At 37.1% G+C, this 20,294-nt stretch overlaps 1 protein-coding gene across 6 annotated transcripts in view; it reads right to left on the bottom strand.

Moving 5' to 3' along the window:
* MYO9A (myosin IXA) overlaps positions 1-20,294 on the bottom strand; it is a 276,785-nt gene that overhangs the window by 36,375 nt on the left and 220,116 nt on the right. For 4 of the 6 annotated variants that reach the window (XM_078079137.1, XM_078079138.1, XM_078079141.1 and 1 more), the window contains 7 exons: positions 20,051-20,112; positions 8,015-8,207; positions 6,186-6,314; positions 5,278-5,383; positions 4,372-4,503; positions 3,516-3,639; positions 2,171-2,224 (listed from right to left, as the gene is read on the bottom strand). In XM_078079137.1, coding sequence (XP_077935263.1) covers positions 2,171-2,224; positions 3,516-3,639; positions 4,372-4,503; positions 5,278-5,383; positions 6,186-6,314; positions 8,015-8,207; positions 20,051-20,112 — 800 coding nt within the window. The remainder of the gene's footprint in view (positions 1-2,170; positions 2,225-3,515; positions 3,640-4,371; positions 4,504-5,277; positions 5,384-6,185; positions 6,315-8,014; positions 8,208-20,050; positions 20,113-20,294) is intronic. The other 2 variants (XM_078079139.1, XM_078079142.1) reach the window with 1 other exon arrangement.

Raw genomic sequence — 20,294 nt, 5'->3', positions numbered from 1 at the left:
TGCTAGACAAAGTCTTGTTCTTAAGACTGAGCCCACAGCCTTTACTATAGGCAAATGCAAAAGCAACAGTACGTTAAGTGGAGTTCTTCCTCCTGTTTTAAAATTGTGGCTAAGGCCAAAAGCTGAGGATAATTAAGTACCCCTTCTTTTAGCTTAAGAAGCCAACTGTAGTTGGTACCAACCTATTCTCTCAGGGTTTAGTGAGAAGCACTAGTTTACTGAACCAGCTCCTATCGTAACAATGATCATAACACTTTCCCCTCAAGGTGAATCTGAAAAGGTTAAAAAGAAAGAGGAGGTTACTGGACTTTAAGGGGAACACAGAGTTTATGAAAATAGGATATTCCCTTCTCCTCTGGAGAAAAAAGTTGTCATACTTGAATCCAGAGGGTAAGAATCAAAGTTTGAGGTTATCTAAAAGACAGACCCGTATTTGGTTACCTGTATAGGCAAATGACTTACTGATCTGCCCCTCTGTTATATACATAAGGGAAAAGAGAAATAGGGAGAAAAGTATGGTAGGGAAGTGTCAGGTAGAGAGATAGGCAAGACTATGGCCTGGTTCCTGGGGCCTGGTTCCAAGAAGTATGAAAAATGTAACCTTTCCCCTAAAATTGGCACTGGGAGGTAGATTTTTTTTTTAAGGATTTTATTTATTTGAGAGAGAGAATGAGAGAGAGAGAGCATGAAGGGGGGAGGGTCAGAGGGAGAAGCATACTCCCCGCTGAGCAGGGAGCCCGATGCGGGACTCGATCCCAGGACTCCAGGATCACGACCTGAGCTGAAGGCAGTCGCTTAACCAACTGAGCCACCCAGGCGCCCCGGTAGGTAGATTTGATTGTAAAGTCTTGAGGCAAAAAAAGACATACATATTAGAGTCCCATGGTGTGAATGCCATTAAAAGGTTTAGTCCAAAGATGTAACCAAATCTTCCAAGGGATTGCCAATGCCTATAAAATGGGACAGGACTGACCTCACTTTTAGCAGGGTAAATGGAAGCTACCACTCACCTACATTTAGGCTACTGACACTACAGCAGTGTTGAACAACCAAGAAAGAGGACTGACTGCTACCTCAACAGTGGGATAGCATGTAGAATTCTGCCTCCACTATCACTCCTCCTAGTTTCAACACCAGGAAGAAAAATGACAAGAAAAAGGGAGGGCAGACGTGTGTGACAAAAAGAACCTACTCACCCACCCCTAAAGTTTTCAGCCCCAGATTAAGGTCTATTCTGTCCTAGGAAAAAGTGATAAGAGTACTGAATCAATTCTGTGACTCAAGTTATAATACAAAGAGAACTAATTCTTAAATACTGGCAGGAAACTAGAGTGTTTAAACATTGCAGAATAGTGACAAGATGCTGCGAAGGCGATTGACATCCAATCAGAAAGGGGAGTCAGACATGGTAGAGTTGGCAGGCAGTTACTAGGTAAAAAGCAAAACTAATCTGTGTTTATATTGGGATCCTGAATGAACTGGTTACCCACAGATGGATAGCCTCTGAAATTAGTTTCCATATATACTGGTGTTCTCAGCTTTCCATCTCTCCATTCCTTTTTTTATATAATAAATGAAATCCTGGTATGAGCTCTATTACTATGATATTTAAGTCTAGAACCAGTCCATCAATTTTCTCACTACAATTTGCTGTTCTTTCTGAAAAATGGTAAGCAGATAAGAGCTATACACTTCTATGTTTGGGAAGTCACCATCAAAGTCACAGATATGAATGGACAAATAAGCATTACTAATGATGGAGGATGCTAAAAGTAGTAACAGGTATTTCAAGTAATAAAGTGAAGGAGACTGATAAGAACAAAGTTCTTGAGCAGAAATTAATTTGATACCTCAATGCTTTCAATGTTCACCTTTTAATGATCCAACCAAAGAAGAAATCCACTAAGTGGCTTATCTGACAAAGAGCAAAAACTAGTATATTGTAAATGGACACTGTTCAATTGCATGATACAGAGGAAGACAAGTGAAGGTTCTACAGAAAGAGAGTAAGAGAAAAAACAAGTGAAGGCTGGTCAGGAAGTGGGACCTGAACTGGGGCTGTACATGGAGGGTGGACAGGCATGGATGATAGACAGAGCAGAACAACTCCTAGATGGATGAGAGACAATAATGTAAAGTGGTTGTGACACATTGCAATATTAATACATACCGAGACTGAATTGCGGGTAATGCTCATAAATCTAACTGCAATTAGTACAGGTTTCTGGATTAGGAAGGACATGAAAAGGAAAGCAGAAGGTTAGAATGTACATGTCATTGCCCCATTAAAAGAGAAGGTTTAATCTTTCAGTGGACTGAATATATCCATCTTCTGCAGCATCAGTTTAAAAAAAAAATTAAAAAAAAAAAAAGCACAGTGTGTCTATCTACTTTGAAAAGTAGCTTTAGAGTAAAAGGTCTCTTCTCTTTCTTCTTCTAAATTGGGCCTCTAAGAACTGAGCTCCTGAAAATTCAGACTACCAGAAAGGGTTTCACTTTTAAATGGGGTTTCTGTTTTCATTTTCTAGGGAAAAGATTTTCAAATAGTGTCCTACAATTAATACCTTTACTGCCTGAAAAAGTCTATGTTTATGCTTGTTCTTAGAGAAGACCCTTCACTAATTTAATCAACTGACATATTTGTTAGGATTTATTCTGTGCCAGGCAGTTTAAGTATTAAACAAAGAAACAGAGTTATTTTAATCTAAGTATAAATCATGAAGATATGGATGAAGTATTGCTGTGTCCCTGGAAAAGCACGCACATGATGACAGGGAAGCCTGCTTCTCTTTAGAGCTTTACTGGGAATCTGACTGGGTCTCATTACTAAAGTTTTGTTTTACAGTTGAGGGGAGGGGTAGCAAATGATTAAACTTTAATGCAGCAGTTTTCCAGTTATCCAGACCCTACTGATTGTTGGTCAGTAAGAACTGATTGTTACTAGTTACAAAGGAAGATATTAAACAGAAAAATGGGCAAATGGAGAAAATAAATGATCATTTTTGCAAGGCTTTTCCCAAAACCTAATAAACCCTTAAAAATCTTTATTTGATAATAGTAGACTCATAGATGGAATTCCATTTCCTTATGAATCACATTCTTGCATATGATTAAGTTCTCTACATCGCAGAAGTACTGCCAGGAACATCAAAGGTGACATGGCTGAGGGTGGGAACAGATGGCGGAAGAAGTAGAGAAAAAGTTAGGATACGTTAAATTTTCATACAAAGGACAGAAAAAGAAAACAGGACAGATTAATGAACCACCAACATTTTATCCAAATACTTGATTTAAAAAATTCTACACATTTAACTGCATATATTCTGTACATATAACTAAAGAGGGCTAAAAGATCAAACATGAGGCATCCATAGTACCCTGAGATAAAGTGGTTTCTTTTTACTTGTTCCATGTAAAAAAGATTTGGAGAATAATCTCTCTTTACACCATAAATGCACACTTAAAACATCAGGAAGGCTCTCATTTTCCCCTGGACTCCACATCTGACTTCTTACCATTGATCTACGAATCAGTGACAGCCTGGTCTTTGCCTTATTCTCAGCAAATTCCAGGCTACTGATGTCTTTGAGACGAGCCTTGTATTTATTCATCTGTTCTACAACAATCAGCTCCACACAGCTGAAATAGGAGGAAAAAGAGAAAACCGTTAAGAGCTGAAGTAAGTCAAATAAAGTGTAGCCCTCCCACACTGCTTTTCAGCTAAATGTGGTAGACGTTTGGAGGATGAAAGAAAAATCAACATTCCTTATTTTATGAGCTCTAAGACAAGATTTATATAATGGTGGTTCACAACTTTGGCTGCACTTCAGTATCCATCTGAGAAGCAATTATAAGTTGCAACGCCCAGGCCACACCCCAGACTAACTAAATTAGACTCTCTAGGGATAGGACACAAACACCAGGATTTTTTTAAAGCTCCTTTTGTAGCCAAGGTTAAGAATCATTAATCTAGAAGGAAAGCAGAGGGCCATAAAAAAAGGCTAAAGTGAAATATAGAAATACTGAAGTACTATGGCCAAAGGGATTCAGAGCCAGTTAGACTAGATTACAGGAAGAGACAAAGTATATGTAATTTGGTAAAATGGAATTTTTAAAATATTTTTAGAGAATATAAACATTCCTAAGGAAAAGCTAAATTTAAAACGACCCTTCAAAACAAATGATGTCCAGTTGAAGAGAATCTAAAGAAATTTTTCATACTCAGCATAAGAAAACCCAACAGTGTCTAGTAATCTTCTTAAAAACATCTGAACTTATGAAATCATTCACTATGTTTGATATCTGGATAAAGTGGCTACACTGACTCAGAAGTCCCTGGGATCTTGTGGAGATGATGGTAACTGGCCTTACGTGGTAGTCTTACTGATGTCCTGCACGCTTTGTAGTGGGTCAATGGTGTCAGGGCATCGAAGAATGCAGGGGGCAAATACAATCGCCAAAGCATTAGCAGACATTCGATTCGTTTCTTCCTGTAGAGCAATCCTAAGGAATAAAAAAAACCAGGCGAAGTGGGGATTAAAAGGGAAAATAGTAAGGACATAGACAAAGGACATGAGAGAAAGAATACGTATGACATCAACCGCAGAGTACTGGAAGGATATTCATATCCGGTGAAAGGAGACACTTGTAGACTTTTCCCAAAGCTGTTCCTTTGCCTCTGGAAAATGCACTTCCACTCTGGTCCTTACTTGAAGCAATACAGGCCAGCAGATAGCTTATCAAGGGAAATTTCTGACCCACTGCCATACACCTGATGAACGTGTCTGAAGAATGCAGAGTAGAGACTTAAAGGCATTCTCAGACAGTCATATCAGATATTCATCTAACATTTATGTAATATTTACCAGAGATTTATCTAATCAAAATAAAGATGGCTTTCTTCCCAACCACTGCAGATATTTATACTCAGTCAGTCAGTTCTTGAGCCCCACCTAAACCCACCTCCTATGAATTAGGTTACGTCAAGACATATACCTCCTTTCTACTTTCTAGTTCAGGAATGAGAACAGGCTAGGCTACACAGTGCCACCATTAGCTGAAATTGTTACACGGCTCAAATAGGGCAGAGAAGTTCCTACTCTGCAGCCCAACTTAGCTGAGGATTTCTGCTCCAGGGAATTGTAAGCATCTGTTTCAGGCATTAGCTTTATAAACAGGAAAAAAAAGGTCTGTCAGTTTTCCAAACGAAGAAGTTCTTCACTGATCGAAAAGAATTCAGGAAAAACTATTATACATTCCCTTGTTCCTTGAAATTACCTGACTAGATGAAAGATGAGGCGTTCCAGTGTATTGAGATGAGTTCGGGAGAGCTGGTCAATCACAGAGTATACACCACGGATTGTTTCTTTCCTCTCCTGAAGGCCTAAAAAGATTAAGGATAGCCAGTAAGATTGAATATCCCCTCTCGTATGCTACATCTTCCTCCTGAACAGATAGTAGGTAGCAGGGGAACCTGGCTCAAAATTTTAAAGAGAGGCAGGTGTACCTGTATGGCAGGAAAAGAGCAGCTCAGTTACCACTAATCTTCCTTTGCTTGAGTTCTATATTCACTAAGCAGTCCGTGAGTTTTAATCTATATCCCAGTAATCCTTATTAGAGCAAAGGGAAAGAGATGCCCTGTTTTTTAGGCAATTTGTGGCAGACTGATTCCCTATTAAAATTAATTAATTGCCATATAGTTTATAAAATCAGTCTTATGGAAATTGGAGGAGTCATGCCTCAGGGCCTAAATACTTTTAGGCAGGCCTCCAGCAACATTCTACACAACTGTAGCACTGAAAAACTAAACTCCATCACCTGGGAGGTTTGGCATAAAATAGCAGAGTTCTTGCCTAGATTCACAATGTAAATGAATATAAGCCAGCCCTTAAATCTATTTAGTCTTTTAATTTATTTATAATCTTAGTCTTGAAATCTCTTTGTGAGAAGCAATGAAGTGACTTACTCAGAAAACTTTCAGGATACTGACATTTTAATGACTCTCTCAAAAGTCAATATTTGAGTAGGTGAGAGTACACCAGCAGTTCTGTATTGACTGTCAAAAGCTTATTTTTGGATCTCTATGGACTAAACCATTAGAGGATGGCTAAATAATCTATAATGAAGACAGCATTCCTTTCCCAAGTGTATAAGCCTTCCCTCAAATCCAGGAAGTCTGTGCTTACCCATAGCTCGAAGAAATTCCTCATAGAGTTCAAAGGTCATGAGTGGATTGGGCAAATCACGAAGCCATTGTTTGAATACACTTGCAATGACATGTATGTTATAGTCATCCAGGTTTACACTCTCAGCATCTATTTAGAGACAAGAGTTAGACAACAAAGCCAAAACATGCAAAGAGTTTCAAATAATTCACTTTAGAAACTATGAGCACCAAAAGAAGCCTTCATGTTCTTAATCAAACTAATATCTTCTATGATCTAATTCCACGCTTTGGAATAGCACTTCTAACCTTGGTAAAGGAACAGCTTTTTGTTTTCCAAATCTCTTGCAGACTGACAGATATGTAAAATAAAATACCACATGCTTTCGTGTTAAAGAACTGTTAAATACCACTACAGATGTTTCTAAATGCTTGCTCTCAATTTCCGTACTTACATTGTGGATTGATCTGTGAGCCACACTTTGAGTAGCAATGTTTTGGATGGCAGATGGGAAAAAGGCCCTAATTTTAAGTCATTTTTAAAGGTGAAAGGACAGTAATAAGTGACCATAGGAAATGTAATGAACATACCCTTACTCTGTTTCACTTATAAACTCCGCAAGGTTATACAAATGAAATGACTGGGAGGATACAGGATGAATGATTTTTCACTTGTGCTGACCCAAGGTACAAGAGATCAATTGTCAACTGCCTTTAACCTGGAGTAGACAGAATCTCTGGTAGGCAGGTTGTCCTGCTTGAGTTTTACCAAGCATTTTCTGTTGTTATTTCCATACTGACTAATCTCTCCCTGATTTGCTCATTAAAAAAAACCAAAACAAAAAAACTATAAAGAAAAAGCATGTGGGTAGGTTCTTGGAGACACAGAGATAAGCTTTGTATCTAAGTGTGATTCAAAACAATCTATTTCAGGGCACCTGGGTGGCTCAGTCAATTAAGCCTCTGCCTTCGGCTCAGGTCATGATCCCGGAGTTCTGCTCAGCAGGGAGTTTGCTTCTCCCTCTGCCCCTCCCCCTGCTCGTGCTCGCTCTCTCTCTCTCTCTCTCTCTCAAATAAAGAACTAAAATCTTTAAACAACAACAACAACAACAATCTATTCCTTCCCTATAGTGGTAAAGAGTAGAAGTTGACAATGAAACCAAAGTCCAACTCCTGCATATATATTCTAGGACTGAGGCTATAGCTCTACACAGGTACATGTTCAATCCACTAATTAACAGTTTAAATAACTATGTCATGAATGTAAGAAGGTGAGAACATGCATCAGAAAGACACTTCAAGTCAGAGTAATGGAGACTAACAGGCAATAGTTTAGATTATGAATTCAGAACATCTGGGGTTAAATCCCCGCTGGATCACTTATTGGTGGTGAGTCTTTGGGCAAGATCCTCTGTAAGCCTCAGTTTCTTTCTCTGTAAACAGGGATGATAATCCCTAATTCATAGGACTGTTGTGAAAATTAGCATAAAACCATCAGCACACTGCTCTACATCATCAACAGATCATCATTTAATTTCCCTGAACCTAAAATTTCTTCTTTGTTAATTACAGATACCATGATCTTACCAAATTGTTAAGATTTTAAATGAGAGCTGTGTCAAGTACCTAACAGTGCCTTGTACAAATGATACACTCAATATATATTTGCTGAATTGACCACACAAAAACAAAGACTTCTAGAAAGCCACAAAATGATTAACAAGCACCACAGAAAAGATGGCATTCTTCTGGCTGCAAGAAAAAGATTAACATGTAATGAAAACTTTAAAAGCATGAAATGATCTATTTAAATAAAACCATTTGGTCTTGATTTGGAGAGCACCATCTTACCTGTATCTAGACCTTGTCGAAGCTCCTTGATTTTATTAGTTGAACCAGACTTTCGGTAAATACCTTCTGTGTACAGTCCATGCATTTCAATGTAGCTTATGAGCTTTTCCACCACTAAAGGAACAGTTCGTTCTTCACTGGTCAAACGGGACAATTCAACCCCAAATTGTCGAGATGACAGCTCTGGATCATACTAAATGGAAGATAAATTTTTGTTTCCAAATACATTCAAACATCTTTAAATGTGTTTAACCAGTTATTTATGAGAAACTACTTTTTATTTCCCTGAAGTTTCATGAGCACAGTTATAAGAGTTGGAGGGAAAGGGAATTATGGTTAACATTGACAATATATATCAAGTCACACGTTAGCTTCAATCCTTTCCCACTAGGAATCTCCTCAAAATATAATAGGGTAGAGAATGAAGGCAGTGGCAACAGGTACTGTTTCCCTTCCTGTTAAAAAGCCCTTCATGTAAAGCTGGGATTTGGACAAGGGAGAAAGGGGAGAGACTTTGTATGCTAAACATGTACCAAGTACTACTAGAAAGTCTGATTTGATATGAATTAGAGTTGTCAGTAATTTCTGATGCTTAAGAATGCTTCAATGTTCATGTAAACTTTAGGGACCTTCAACTGAACAATGATATCATAGCTAAAGGCAGAGGCACACACAGATTGGCCCATGATTGGTGTTCGAGCCCTTTCTTATTTACTTCAATAGTGTATCTGATATCATAAACTAACTATAGTTTATGCAACTGCAAAATACTTACCCTGAAGATTATTTGAAGTAATTCACAGAAAAGAAAAATGCCAGGTATTACTTCTGAGACTGAAAACTTTTTTGTAAGTCTTTTTTGTAAATCTTTTTTGTCTCTTCCTTCTCTTGCATCACTCTCCTTTTCTAACAAAACAGGCATTCTCTCCTTCAGTCCGCATCAGTGCCAAGTTCTTGTGGTCAGTCAGCACACCCTATTTTTTCTTTTCTATTCTATTGCCACCAACCTATTTCAAAACCTATATGACTGCCCACTTGGACTATTTCCAACAGCTTCTTGGTGAATTTCCCCACATCCATTTTCTCCCCTTTTAATATATTGCATAGTGTATATAATCTACTTTAGTATCCTAAAAAACCTTCAGTGGTTAACTAGTATATATCAAAATAAGGTACAAACATTCTTGAGTCTAACATTCAAGATATTGCTTGAATTGATCCTAATTTCCCCTTCCAGTCTTTTGTTAATACATTTGTCATTTATGTGCTAGGTAACAGGAAAACAAAATCAAGTAAAAGTATCTACCCTAAGACTAGTGCTAAGACTAGTAGTGTTAATGTGTGGCGGTAAGTAAACAGTAACAACAGATTTATTAGGTAATATGGAACCATGGAAATAAAACAACTAGATTGGGAAGGATTGGGCTGGGTAACAACTAATGACCTTGAGAAGACCTGATGCTTAACCTAACTACTGGAAAGCAAATAGTACTTAAGAAGAAAAGGGAAGAAGCTTTTAGGCACAGAAAACACAGAACAAAGTTGGGCAAAACAAACAAAGTAATCTGATATGGCCGAACTAAAAATGAGAAAACACTAGGCAGAGAGATTACAAAGGGCTTCAGGTACTAAGGCACAGACTTTGGGTCTTGTCCTGACAGCTAACAAAAGGCAACAGAAAATTTTAAGTAGGGAAGACGTACGTTTTCACCTATATCTACTCTGCATTCTAGCATTTAGTTCCTTTTTGTTCAAAAAGATTTTATTTATTTGAGAGAGCGAGAACAAGCAGGGGGAGGAGCAGAGGGAGAGGGACAAGCAGACTCCATGCTGAGCATCATTAGTTTTTGATGTAGTGTTCCATGATTCATTGTTTGTGTATTAACACCCAGTGCTCCATTCAATACGTGCCCTCTTTAATACCCATCACCAGGCTAACCCATCCCCCCACTCCCCTCCCCTCTAGAACCCTCAGTTTGTTTCTCAGAGTCCATAGCCTCTCATGGTTCGTCTCCCCCTCCAATGCCCCCCTTCATTTTTCCCTTCCTACTATCTTTTTTTTTTTTAACTTTTTTTTTTTTTAACTATAATGTATTATTTGTTTCAGAGGTACAGGTCTGTGATTCATCAGTCTTACACAATTCACAGTGCTCACCATAGCACATACCCTCCCCAATGTCTATCACCCAGCCACCTTATCCCTCCCACCCCCCACCACTCCAGCAACCCTCAGTTTGTTTCCTGAGATTAAGAATTCCTCCTATCAGTCCAGCACTTAATTCTTAAGAGAATTAACAGTATGTCTACTTTGAAGCATGCTAAGTTATCTTAATATTTAGGCAGTATCTCTGAAAAGTTTCTCCAGGTCTGAGGTAGAAGAGAAAGGACACTTAATCTTAAAATATTTAGAGGATGCAAATTAAAATTTGCCTTGTCACTATATTAGGTTATTTACATAATTTCATATTTGCAATAGAAATATCACTTTTCTACCTCAAAGCGTTATTATGAAGATTAAGTAACAGATGAACATACATAGCACAGTATCTGATATCTGGCAAATACTCAATAAACTGTTAAAGAAATACTGCTCACTGCAATGATTAAAATAAACTTTAGTCCAACTTCTTGCTATTACTGTGACACAAACATGTATACACACACACATATATAATCTATTTATTTAAATGTTATGGCTATCCCCAGAGCATTAGGAATGTTAATAAAGATCTGTGAAAGCAAAAAAAAAACCAGAATACTTGAGGGTATTAAAAAAAAATTTTAATCGTTTGATTTGAAACCAACTAATTTAAAGCAAACATGCTAAAAAATTCTATTTCTTGAAATTAAGAGAAATTAATTTCACTATTTTCAACTGAAAAAAATTTAACTGAGTCTTCTTTGTAAAAACAACATATATGGGGCGCCTGGGTGGCTCAGTTGGTTAAGTGGCTGCCTTCGGCTCAGGTCAGGTCCCAGCGTCCTGGGATCGAGCCCCCCGTTGGGCTCCCTGCTTAGCGGAGAGCCTGCTTCTCCTCCTCCCTCTGCCTGCTTGCTCTGCCTACTGTGCACTCTATCTCTCTGTCAAATAAATAAATAAATAATCTTTAAAAAAAACAAAAAAATATGTTTTTATAGTTATTTTCCCTCCAAACTACTTTATATATTTTAAATAAAAATTCATTGAAGTATGACATACATACATAAAGGTGTACAAACTATAAGTGTACAGTTTGATAGACTTTGACAAAGTTGATGCACACTTGTTATCAGGACCCAAGTCAGGAAATAGAATACAACCAGCAGTATAAAATTCTCTTCAAAACCATCCCAGCCACTATGTATTTTCACAAATAACCAGCATATGTACTTCTATCAATATAAATTAGTTTTACCTACTTTTGAACATTATATTAATGGTATCATATAATATGTAGACCATGAGTTACCTTCATCCATTCTTGAACTTTATATAAATAAAATAATATGGTATGTGCTCTTTTGTTTCTGGCTTCAGTATCATGTCTGTGAGTAAAAATAATTTAAGATCATATAGTATTCCATAATATAAATAGTTGACCCTTGAACAAGGGTTGAACCATGCAGGTCCAATTATAAATATGTGGGGTTTTTTTTCCAATAAATACAGTACAGGGCACCTGGGTGGCTCAATTGGTTAAGCATCTGCCTTTGGTTCAGGTCATGATCACAGGGTCCAGGGATGGAGCCCCGTGTCGGACTCCCTGCTCAGCGGGAGTCTGCTTATCCCTCTCCCTCTGCTCTTCCCCACCCTACTTCGTACTCTCTCCCTCTCAAATAAATAAAGCTTTAAAACTAAATAAATAAAGCCCTGCAAATGTATTTTCTTTCCTTATAATTCTCTTAATAACATTTTCTTTTCCCTAACTTACTTTATTGTAAGAATACAGTATATAATACATATAACTTACAAAATATGTGTTAATCAACAACAGTAGGCTATAAGTAGTTAAGTTATGGGGGAGTCAAAAGCTATACACAGATTTTCCACTGTGCGGGAGGAATGTTTTTCAAGAGTCAACTGTATACCATAATTTATTTATACATTCTACTGCTGAGGGACATTTAGGTTTCTTCTAGTTTGGGGATATCTCAGTGCTGATATGAATGTTCTTTTATTTGTCTTTTGGCACAAACATCTGTGTATATTTGTTGGGTATGTATCTTGGAGTGGTACTGCTGAGTCATTAGAAATGCTTATGCTCAGATTTGATAAGGACTGCCAAATAACTTCAAGATAACTTATGTCAACTTATACTCCTACCAGTAATGTATTAAAGTCCAAGCTGCTCTATAACCTTGTTAGGATGTTTTTCATTTTAGCCATTCAAGTGGGTATATATTTCACTATGGTTTCAACCTGTATTTCCCTGATGATTAGTGAAGGTGGACAACTTTTCATGTTTATTGGTCTTTTGTCAAGTGCTTGCTTAAGCCATGTGCTCATTTTTCTACAGAGCTGACCATCTTTCTTAATGATTTTTAGATGCTTTTTAGATATTGTAGATCCAAGATGGATGTACGAATTGCAAATGCATTCTCCCACTCTGTGGTAGATTATTTTTTGTTGGTTTGTTTGAATAATGAGTGAGTTTTGAATTTTATCTAATGTTTTTCCTCTTTAAGATAATCATATTGTTTTATTTGTTCAATGTGAATTATATCACTTGATGTTTATTTTTTTCAGGGAGAAAATTTTTATTAATCTTAATTATAGTATAGTTAACATACACTGCTATATTACTTTTAGGTGTACAGTATAGTGATTCAACGATTCTATACATTACTCAATGCTCATCATGGTAAGTGTACACTTAAACCTCTTCACCTATCTCACCCATACCCCAACCAATCTCCCTTCTGGTAGCCATCAGTTTGTTCTGTATATTTAAGAGTCTGTTTTTTTGGTTTGTCTATTTTTTTCTTTCTTTGTTTTATTTCTGAAATTCCACATATGAGTAAGATCATATGGTACTTGAATTTTTCTTACTTCAGAGTTAGCATTATACCTTCTAGACCCACCCATGTTGTTGCAAATGGCAAGATTTCATTTTTATGGCTGAGTAATATTCCATTGTTTATATATACCACATATTCTTTATCCGTTCACCTATCGATGGACAAGTACTTGGGTCACTTCCATAATTTGGCTATTGAAAATAATGCTGCAATAAACACAGGGGTGCATATGTCTTTTTGAATTGATGTTTTCATATTCATTGGGTAAACACAAAGTAGGGCAATTACAGGATCATGTGGTAATTTTATTTTTAGCTTTTTGAGGAACCTCCATACTGTTTTCCACAGTGGCTGCACCAAGTTTGCATTCCCACCAACACCGCACAAGGATTTCTTCTTATCCATATCCTCGCCAACACTTATTTCTTGCGTTTTTCAGTTTTAGCCATTCTGACAGGAATGAGGTGATATTTCCCTAATAGTGAGTGATGTTGAACATCTTTTCCTATATCTGATGGCCATCTGCATGTCTTCTTTGGAAAAATGCCTTTCATGTCTGTTTTTGTCTGATTGCTATGGCTAGGACTTCCAATACTATGTTGAATAAAAGCGGCAAGAGTGGACATTCTTGTCTTGTTCCTGACCTTAGGGGAAAAGCTCTCAATTTTTCCCCACTGAGTATGACGTTAGCTGTGGGGTTTTCATATATGGCCTTTATTATGTTGAGGTATGTACCCCCCAAACCTACTTTACTGAAGTGTTTTTATCATGAATGGATGGGATACTTTGTCAAATTTTTTCTGGACTATTGCAATGATCATATGGTTTTTTATACTTTCTCTTGCTGATGTGATACATCATATTGATTTGCAAATACTGAACCACCCTTGTATCCCAGGAATAATTCCCACTTGATCATGGTGAATGATTTTTTTAATGCATTGCTGAATTCACTTTGCTAATATTTTGTTGAGGATGTCTGCATCTATATTTATCAGAGATATTAGCCTGTAGTTCTCTTTTTCTGTACTGTCTTTATCTGGTTTTGGTATCAGGATAATGCTGCCCTCACAGAATGAATATGAAAGCTTTCCTTCTTCTTGTTTAGAATAGTTTGGAAGAATAGGTATTAATTATTCTTTAGATGTTTGGTATATTTCACCTGTGAAGCTGCCTGGTCCTGGATTATTTTGTTGGAAGTTTTTTTGTTTTGTTTTGTTTTTAATTACTGATTCAGTTTCGTTGCTGGTAACTGGTCTATTAAAATTTTCTATTTCTTCCTGATTCAGTTTTGGGAGGCTATACATTTCTACGATTTATCCATTTCTCTAGTTGCCCAATTTGTTGGCATACAATTTTTCACAATGTTCTCTTATAATCCTTTATATTTCTGTGGTGTTAGTGGTTATTTCTACTCTTTCATTTCTGATTTTGTTTATTTGAGTCCTTTTTTATTTTTTTATGAGTCTGGCTAAAGGTTTATCAATTTTGTTGATCTTTTCAAGGAACCAGATACTGGTTTCATTGAACTGTTCTATTGTTTTTTTTTTTAGTTTCTATTTCATTTATTTCTGCTCTAATCTATCTTTCTATCTACTAGTCTTGGGTTTTGTTTGTTGTTCTTTTTTAGTTCTTTTAGGTATAAGGATAGTTTGTTTATTTGACATGTTTCTTGCTTCCTGAAGTAGGCCTGTACTGCTCTAAACTTCTTTCTCAGAACAGGTTTTGCTGCATCCTAAAGATTTTGGACCGTTTGGTTTTCATTTTCATTTATCTCCATGTATTTTTTTAAATTTCCCCTTTGATTTCTTCATCAAGAAGAAATGTTGACCCATTCATTTAACCTCCATGTATTTGTGTTCTTTCCAGATTTTTTCTTGTTGTTGATTGCTAGTTTCATATTGCTGTGTTCAGAAAAGATACACAGTAGAACTTCAATCTTTTTGAATTTGTTGAGACTTATTTTGTGGTCTAATATGTGATCTATTCTGCAGAATGTTCCATGTGCACTTGAAAGGAATATGTATTCTGCTGTTTTAGGGATGGAATATTCTGAATATATCTTTTAGATCCATCTGGTCCAATGTGTCATTGAAAGTCACTGTTTCCTTCTTGATTTTCTGTCTGTATGATCTATCTATTAATGTAATGGGATATCAAGTCCCTTTCTATTATTGTATTACTATTGATTACTTTATGTTTGTTACCAGCTGCTTTATGTATTTTGGGTGCTCCCATGTTGGGTGCATAAATATTTACAATTGTTATATCTTCTTGTCGGATTGTTCCCTTTATGATTATATAGTGTTCTTCTTTGTCTCTCAACAGTCTTTGTTTTTTTTAATTTTTTAAAAAGTTTTTACTTATTTATTTTTTTTGTACTCTTTATACCCAACATGGGGTTCCAACTCATGACCCGAGATCAAGAGTCGCACGCTTCTCCAAATGAGCAAGCCAGATGCCCCTAACAGTCTGTTTTAAAGTTCATTTTGTCCAATATAAGTATTGCTCTACCCTGGCTTTCTTTTCACTTCCATTTGCATGATAAATGCTTTTCTATCCTTTCACTTTCAATCTGCAAGTGTCTTTAAGTTGGAAATGAGTCTGCTGTAGGAAGCATACACATGGAACTTGGTTTTGTCTTTTTTTTTAATCCATTCCATCACACCAAGTTTTTTGATTGGAGCATTTAGTCCATTTGCATTCTAAGTAAATACTGACAGGTATGTATTTACTGTCATTTTGTTAATTGTTTTATGGTTGCTTTTATAGTTCTTTTCTGTTCCTTTTTTCTCTTGCTCTCTTCTCTCACGGTTTGCTAGCTTTCTTTAGTGATATGCTTGTATTCCTTTTTCTTTACTTTTTGTGTATCTATTACCGGTTTGTAATTTGTGGTTACCATTAGGTTTATATATAACATCTTACGCATTTAGCAGTCTATATTAAGTTGGTGGTCACTGAAATTTGACCCCATTCTTTACTCCTCACCACTCCCCATGTTTTAGGTATATAGTGTCACATTTTACACCTTTTGTTAGTCCCTTGGCTGATTTTTATAGGTACACTTATTTTTACTGCTTTTATGCTTCCTATTTTTCTTACTACTCCTACTTATGGTCAGTCTTTCCTTTCCAGTCACAGTTCCCTTTAACATTTTTGTAGGGCTAGTGTAGTGGTGATGAATTCCTTTAACTTCTGTTTGTCTGTGAAACTCTTTATCTCTCCTTCTATTCTGACTCATAGCCTTGCTGGATAGAGTATTCTTGGTTGCAGGTTTTTTCTTTCAGCATTTTCAATACGTCATGCCACTCCATTCTGGCCTTCAAAGTTTCTACTGAAAAATCAGCTGTTAGCCTTAAAGGGGTTCTCTTGTATGTATCTGTTTTCTCTTGCTTTTTTTAAAATAATCTCTTTATCAATAATTTTGGCCATTTTAGTTACTATCTGTCTTCGTGTGTACCTCCTAGGGTTGATTTTGTTGGGGCCTCTCTGTGCTTCCTGGATCTGGATTTGTTTCCTTCTCCATATTAGGGAAGTTTTCAACTGTTATTTCTTCAAATAGATTTTCTGCCCCCTTTTCTCTCTCTTCGCCTTCTGGGGTCCCTATTGTGTGAATGTCATTATGCTTGATGGTGTTGTGAGTTCCCTTAGTCTATTTTCATTTACTATTTTTTTTTTCTCTCCCCTGTTCAGTTAGCTTTCCATGACTCTGTCCTCCAGGCTGCTGACCTGTTCTTCTGCTTCCTCTAGTCTCCTATTTATTCCATCTAATGTATTTTAATTTCAGTTATTAGGTACTTAATTTCTGATTGGTTCTTTTTCATGTTTTCTTTTGAGAGTCTCACTGAGGTCCTCTACTCTTGTCTCAAGTCCAGTGAGTATCTTTATGACCATTACTTTAAATTCCCTATCAGGCATATTACTTACCTCCGTTTCATTTAGTTCTCTTGCTGGGATTTTGTCCTGTTCTTTCATCTGGGACATATTCCTCTGTCTCCTCATTTTGTCTAACTCTCTGTGTCTGTTTCTATGTGTTAGGAAAGTCAGCTACATCTCCTGCTCTTGAACGTGGTGGCTTTATGAAAGAGAGGTCTTGGGGCACCTGGGTGGCTCAGTCATTAAGTGTCTGCCTTCAGCTCAGGTCATGATCCCAGGTCCTGGGATCAAGGCCCACATCAGGCTCCCTCCTCAGAGGGAAGCCTGCTTCTCCCTCTCCCACTCCCCCTGCTTGTGTTCCCTCTCTCACTGTGTCTCTCTGTGTCAAATAAATAAATAAAATCTTTAAAAAACAAAAATGAAAGAGAGGTCTTATAATGGCCTATAATGCAATGTCCCCTGTTCACCAGAACCTGGTACTTCAGGGGTGTCTCCTATGTGTGTTTTATGCACCCTGCTATTGTGACTGAGTCTTCAGTCCAGCCATCTACAATGGCTCTCTCTGCCTGTTGTGGGCAGGGTTGGTCCCTGTGTTGTTAGTGGGCCAGTCTGGGGCCACCATGGACTTAAGTTGAAACAGACCAAGAGTTTGCCAGAGATGCAGTAGCACTGAAGTACAGGGCACTTTCCCTGTGTTGTCCCCTGAGAAGCTTTTGCTGGTGGGCAAGGCCTGCAGTTGGACATGATATCTGCCTCCAGCCCACTGTTGGGGCTGCAACTGTACTGGTGTGTATGGTTGTGTTTCACTCTCTCCGGAGCAGGAAACACTTTGGAGTGGTGCTGGCTCCTGTCCGGGCCACTTGCACACTACCAGTCTCATGATACCACTTTGGATGGACTCTGGCCAACAGTGTATTGGAGGGGGCATTTCCACAGGAGAACATGGAGGCAGGTGCACCAATAGCAAGCTAGGAGGAGAGTGTTGTTGCAGCACCCTAGTCCTTGTAGATGCCTGTGTATCTAGGCTGGAGGCAGGGAAGGAAATGATACCCATCAACTCTTCTATTCTTGAAGAAGTCCCCCAAATATCCCTGCCTCTCCAGCACATGTTCTGAGATTAGGAAATAAATCTCCTTCCCATATATCCCAGGCATTTTTCAAAAACTGCTGTTTCTATGCTGTATCTCAGCAGGACTGTTTGAATGTGAGGGCTCTACCCTCCTGGTTCCCCCAGAGCCAACCTTAAATTTCCAAGTACTTGAGGATTGTCTAGTTATCTTTATGTTGATTTAGAGCTTAATCCCACTCTGGTCAAAAACTTTACTCTCAATATTTTCAATCCTCTGAAATTTGTAGGGACTTGCTTTTTGACCCAACATATGATCAATTTTCTCAAATGTTCCATGTGCACTTGAAAAGACGATTCAGGCAGCTGTAAGATGCAGGGTTCAATACACATCAACTAGTTCAAGTTTTTTCATCCTGTTTTTCGTATCATTTACATCCTTACTAAATTTTTGTCCGTCAGGTATTGAAGCAATAATGTTAAGACTCTTCTAAAGTTAGAATTTTCATATCTCCCTGACAGGTTGACCATTTTATCATTATGAAATACCTTTATCTGAAGTAATGTTTCTCTGCCCTAAAATACACCTTAATATTAGTATAGCTACACCACCTTTCTACTGGTTAGTCTTTGCATGCTATATCTATCCTTTTGCTTTTAACCTTTCTGTATCTTTATATTTAAGTATGTTGCTTGTTAACAGCATATCATTTGAGAATTTTCAGTTGGTTTTAACCTAGTCTTTTAATTGGAAGTATCTTGCCTATTAACATTTAAAGTAATCACCAATACATTTGGACTTATACCTACCAATCTATGTATTTTCTTTACTGACCTAATTTATGTTTGTTTCTCTCATTTCTTGTCTTTGTTTACATTTAAGAACCTTTCATCCTTTCCTGTATGTTTCTCATGTTTATTTCTGTATTTCCAACTCCAATTTTTCTTTCCTTAGCAATGTGAAACTACAGAAAAATCTAATCTTTTTTTCCTGTTTAGCTTCTTAGCCTTTTACCCCATGTAGCTTAAGAACTCAAAAAATGCCTTGAGGGAAAAACCTCTAAATTTCAGGGTTATGTCTGGATCATGGTCCCTCAAGTCCCGGCAATCCCAAACTCCAACTTTTGTCTCCATAGCTCTATGAGATTCCTAAAAGTTTTGCTGACTTTTCTAAGTCTTGAATGTGGCCCTCTGCTCGGAACCTTGGTTTCTTGTCCTACAACAAAAATTGACAAACTCCCACTAGGAGAAAAACATCCCACAGACACAGATTCATCACTCTGCAATTATCTTCTCTCCTGGATCTACACCCCAAAAGTCCAATCTGCCTGGGCAGCTCTCTGATGTTCAGTAACATTTTCTTCGGATGTTCTCAGCATGGATATTAGTTTGCCACAAGCTATTCCATCTTAGTTGGAAGCAAATGTCCATGTACAGATGCAAATTCTGTACATGGACTGTAAACAACACACACACACACACACACACACACACACACATTTATATTACAGTTCAGATTTGCACAGTATTGTCACGACTGTCAATATATGACTAATAAGTAAAAAAAAATACGATTATATATCAATAAAAGCCTGAAATCTTTCAAAACTCATTGCCTCCTTGAAGATAAAGTATCAGAGTACATGTTTAGTATCTTTTAGATCTCTGTATATCCAAGTAGAAATATGTAAAAACACCAATGAGCTGGTGGATTTTGCTGTAATGTTAAAATCTTTAGTTATAGCCTACCACTTTTAAGACAATTCCTAGGAAGGCTTATGAGTATTTAATGAGGTAGGAAATCTTTAAAAGCAGTGTTTTAATAAACTGTCAGCAGTGAAACCAGTTTAGTAGCTCTCCCAAGTAGTAAAGGTAAATATAGTTCCAGGAAAATCAATTCAATTATACAAATATATCCTTATATATACATATATATATATGCTAGATCATGACATAAAATATATTTCTGTGATTTGTGGTCAAAAAGTTTAAAAACCACTGCTCTATAAAACCATCAAAGAGGACTTGATTTCTTTCACAAGGCAGAAAAGATCAACAGATCTGTTATTTATTACTCATAGGTGATAATTTCTTACCTTTTTAGAGCACTTGGCTGTGGTTTTCAGACAGCATTTCTTATGGCAAGCATATTTGCATACTGAAAAACAGGATAGGAATGCAGCACTTTTAGAAGTCTGTACATCAATGACAAGAACTTAAAAAGTTTACAGCTTTATTTTGGACATAAATTTTTTCTTTAAATCTGATACTGCTGTAATATCATATACATACTTGGTAGGGTATTAGAATAAAAAAGGATTTAACCCATTCTATTTAGAA

Source organism: Halichoerus grypus, chromosome 8 (genome assembly GCF_964656455.1).
Source record: "Halichoerus grypus chromosome 8, mHalGry1.hap1.1, whole genome shotgun sequence".
Classification (NCBI taxonomy): Eukaryota; Metazoa; Chordata; class Mammalia; order Carnivora; family Phocidae; genus Halichoerus; species Halichoerus grypus.
Note: the sequence above shows the minus strand (reverse complement) of the source record. Positions and strands in the feature narration are given on the sequence as shown.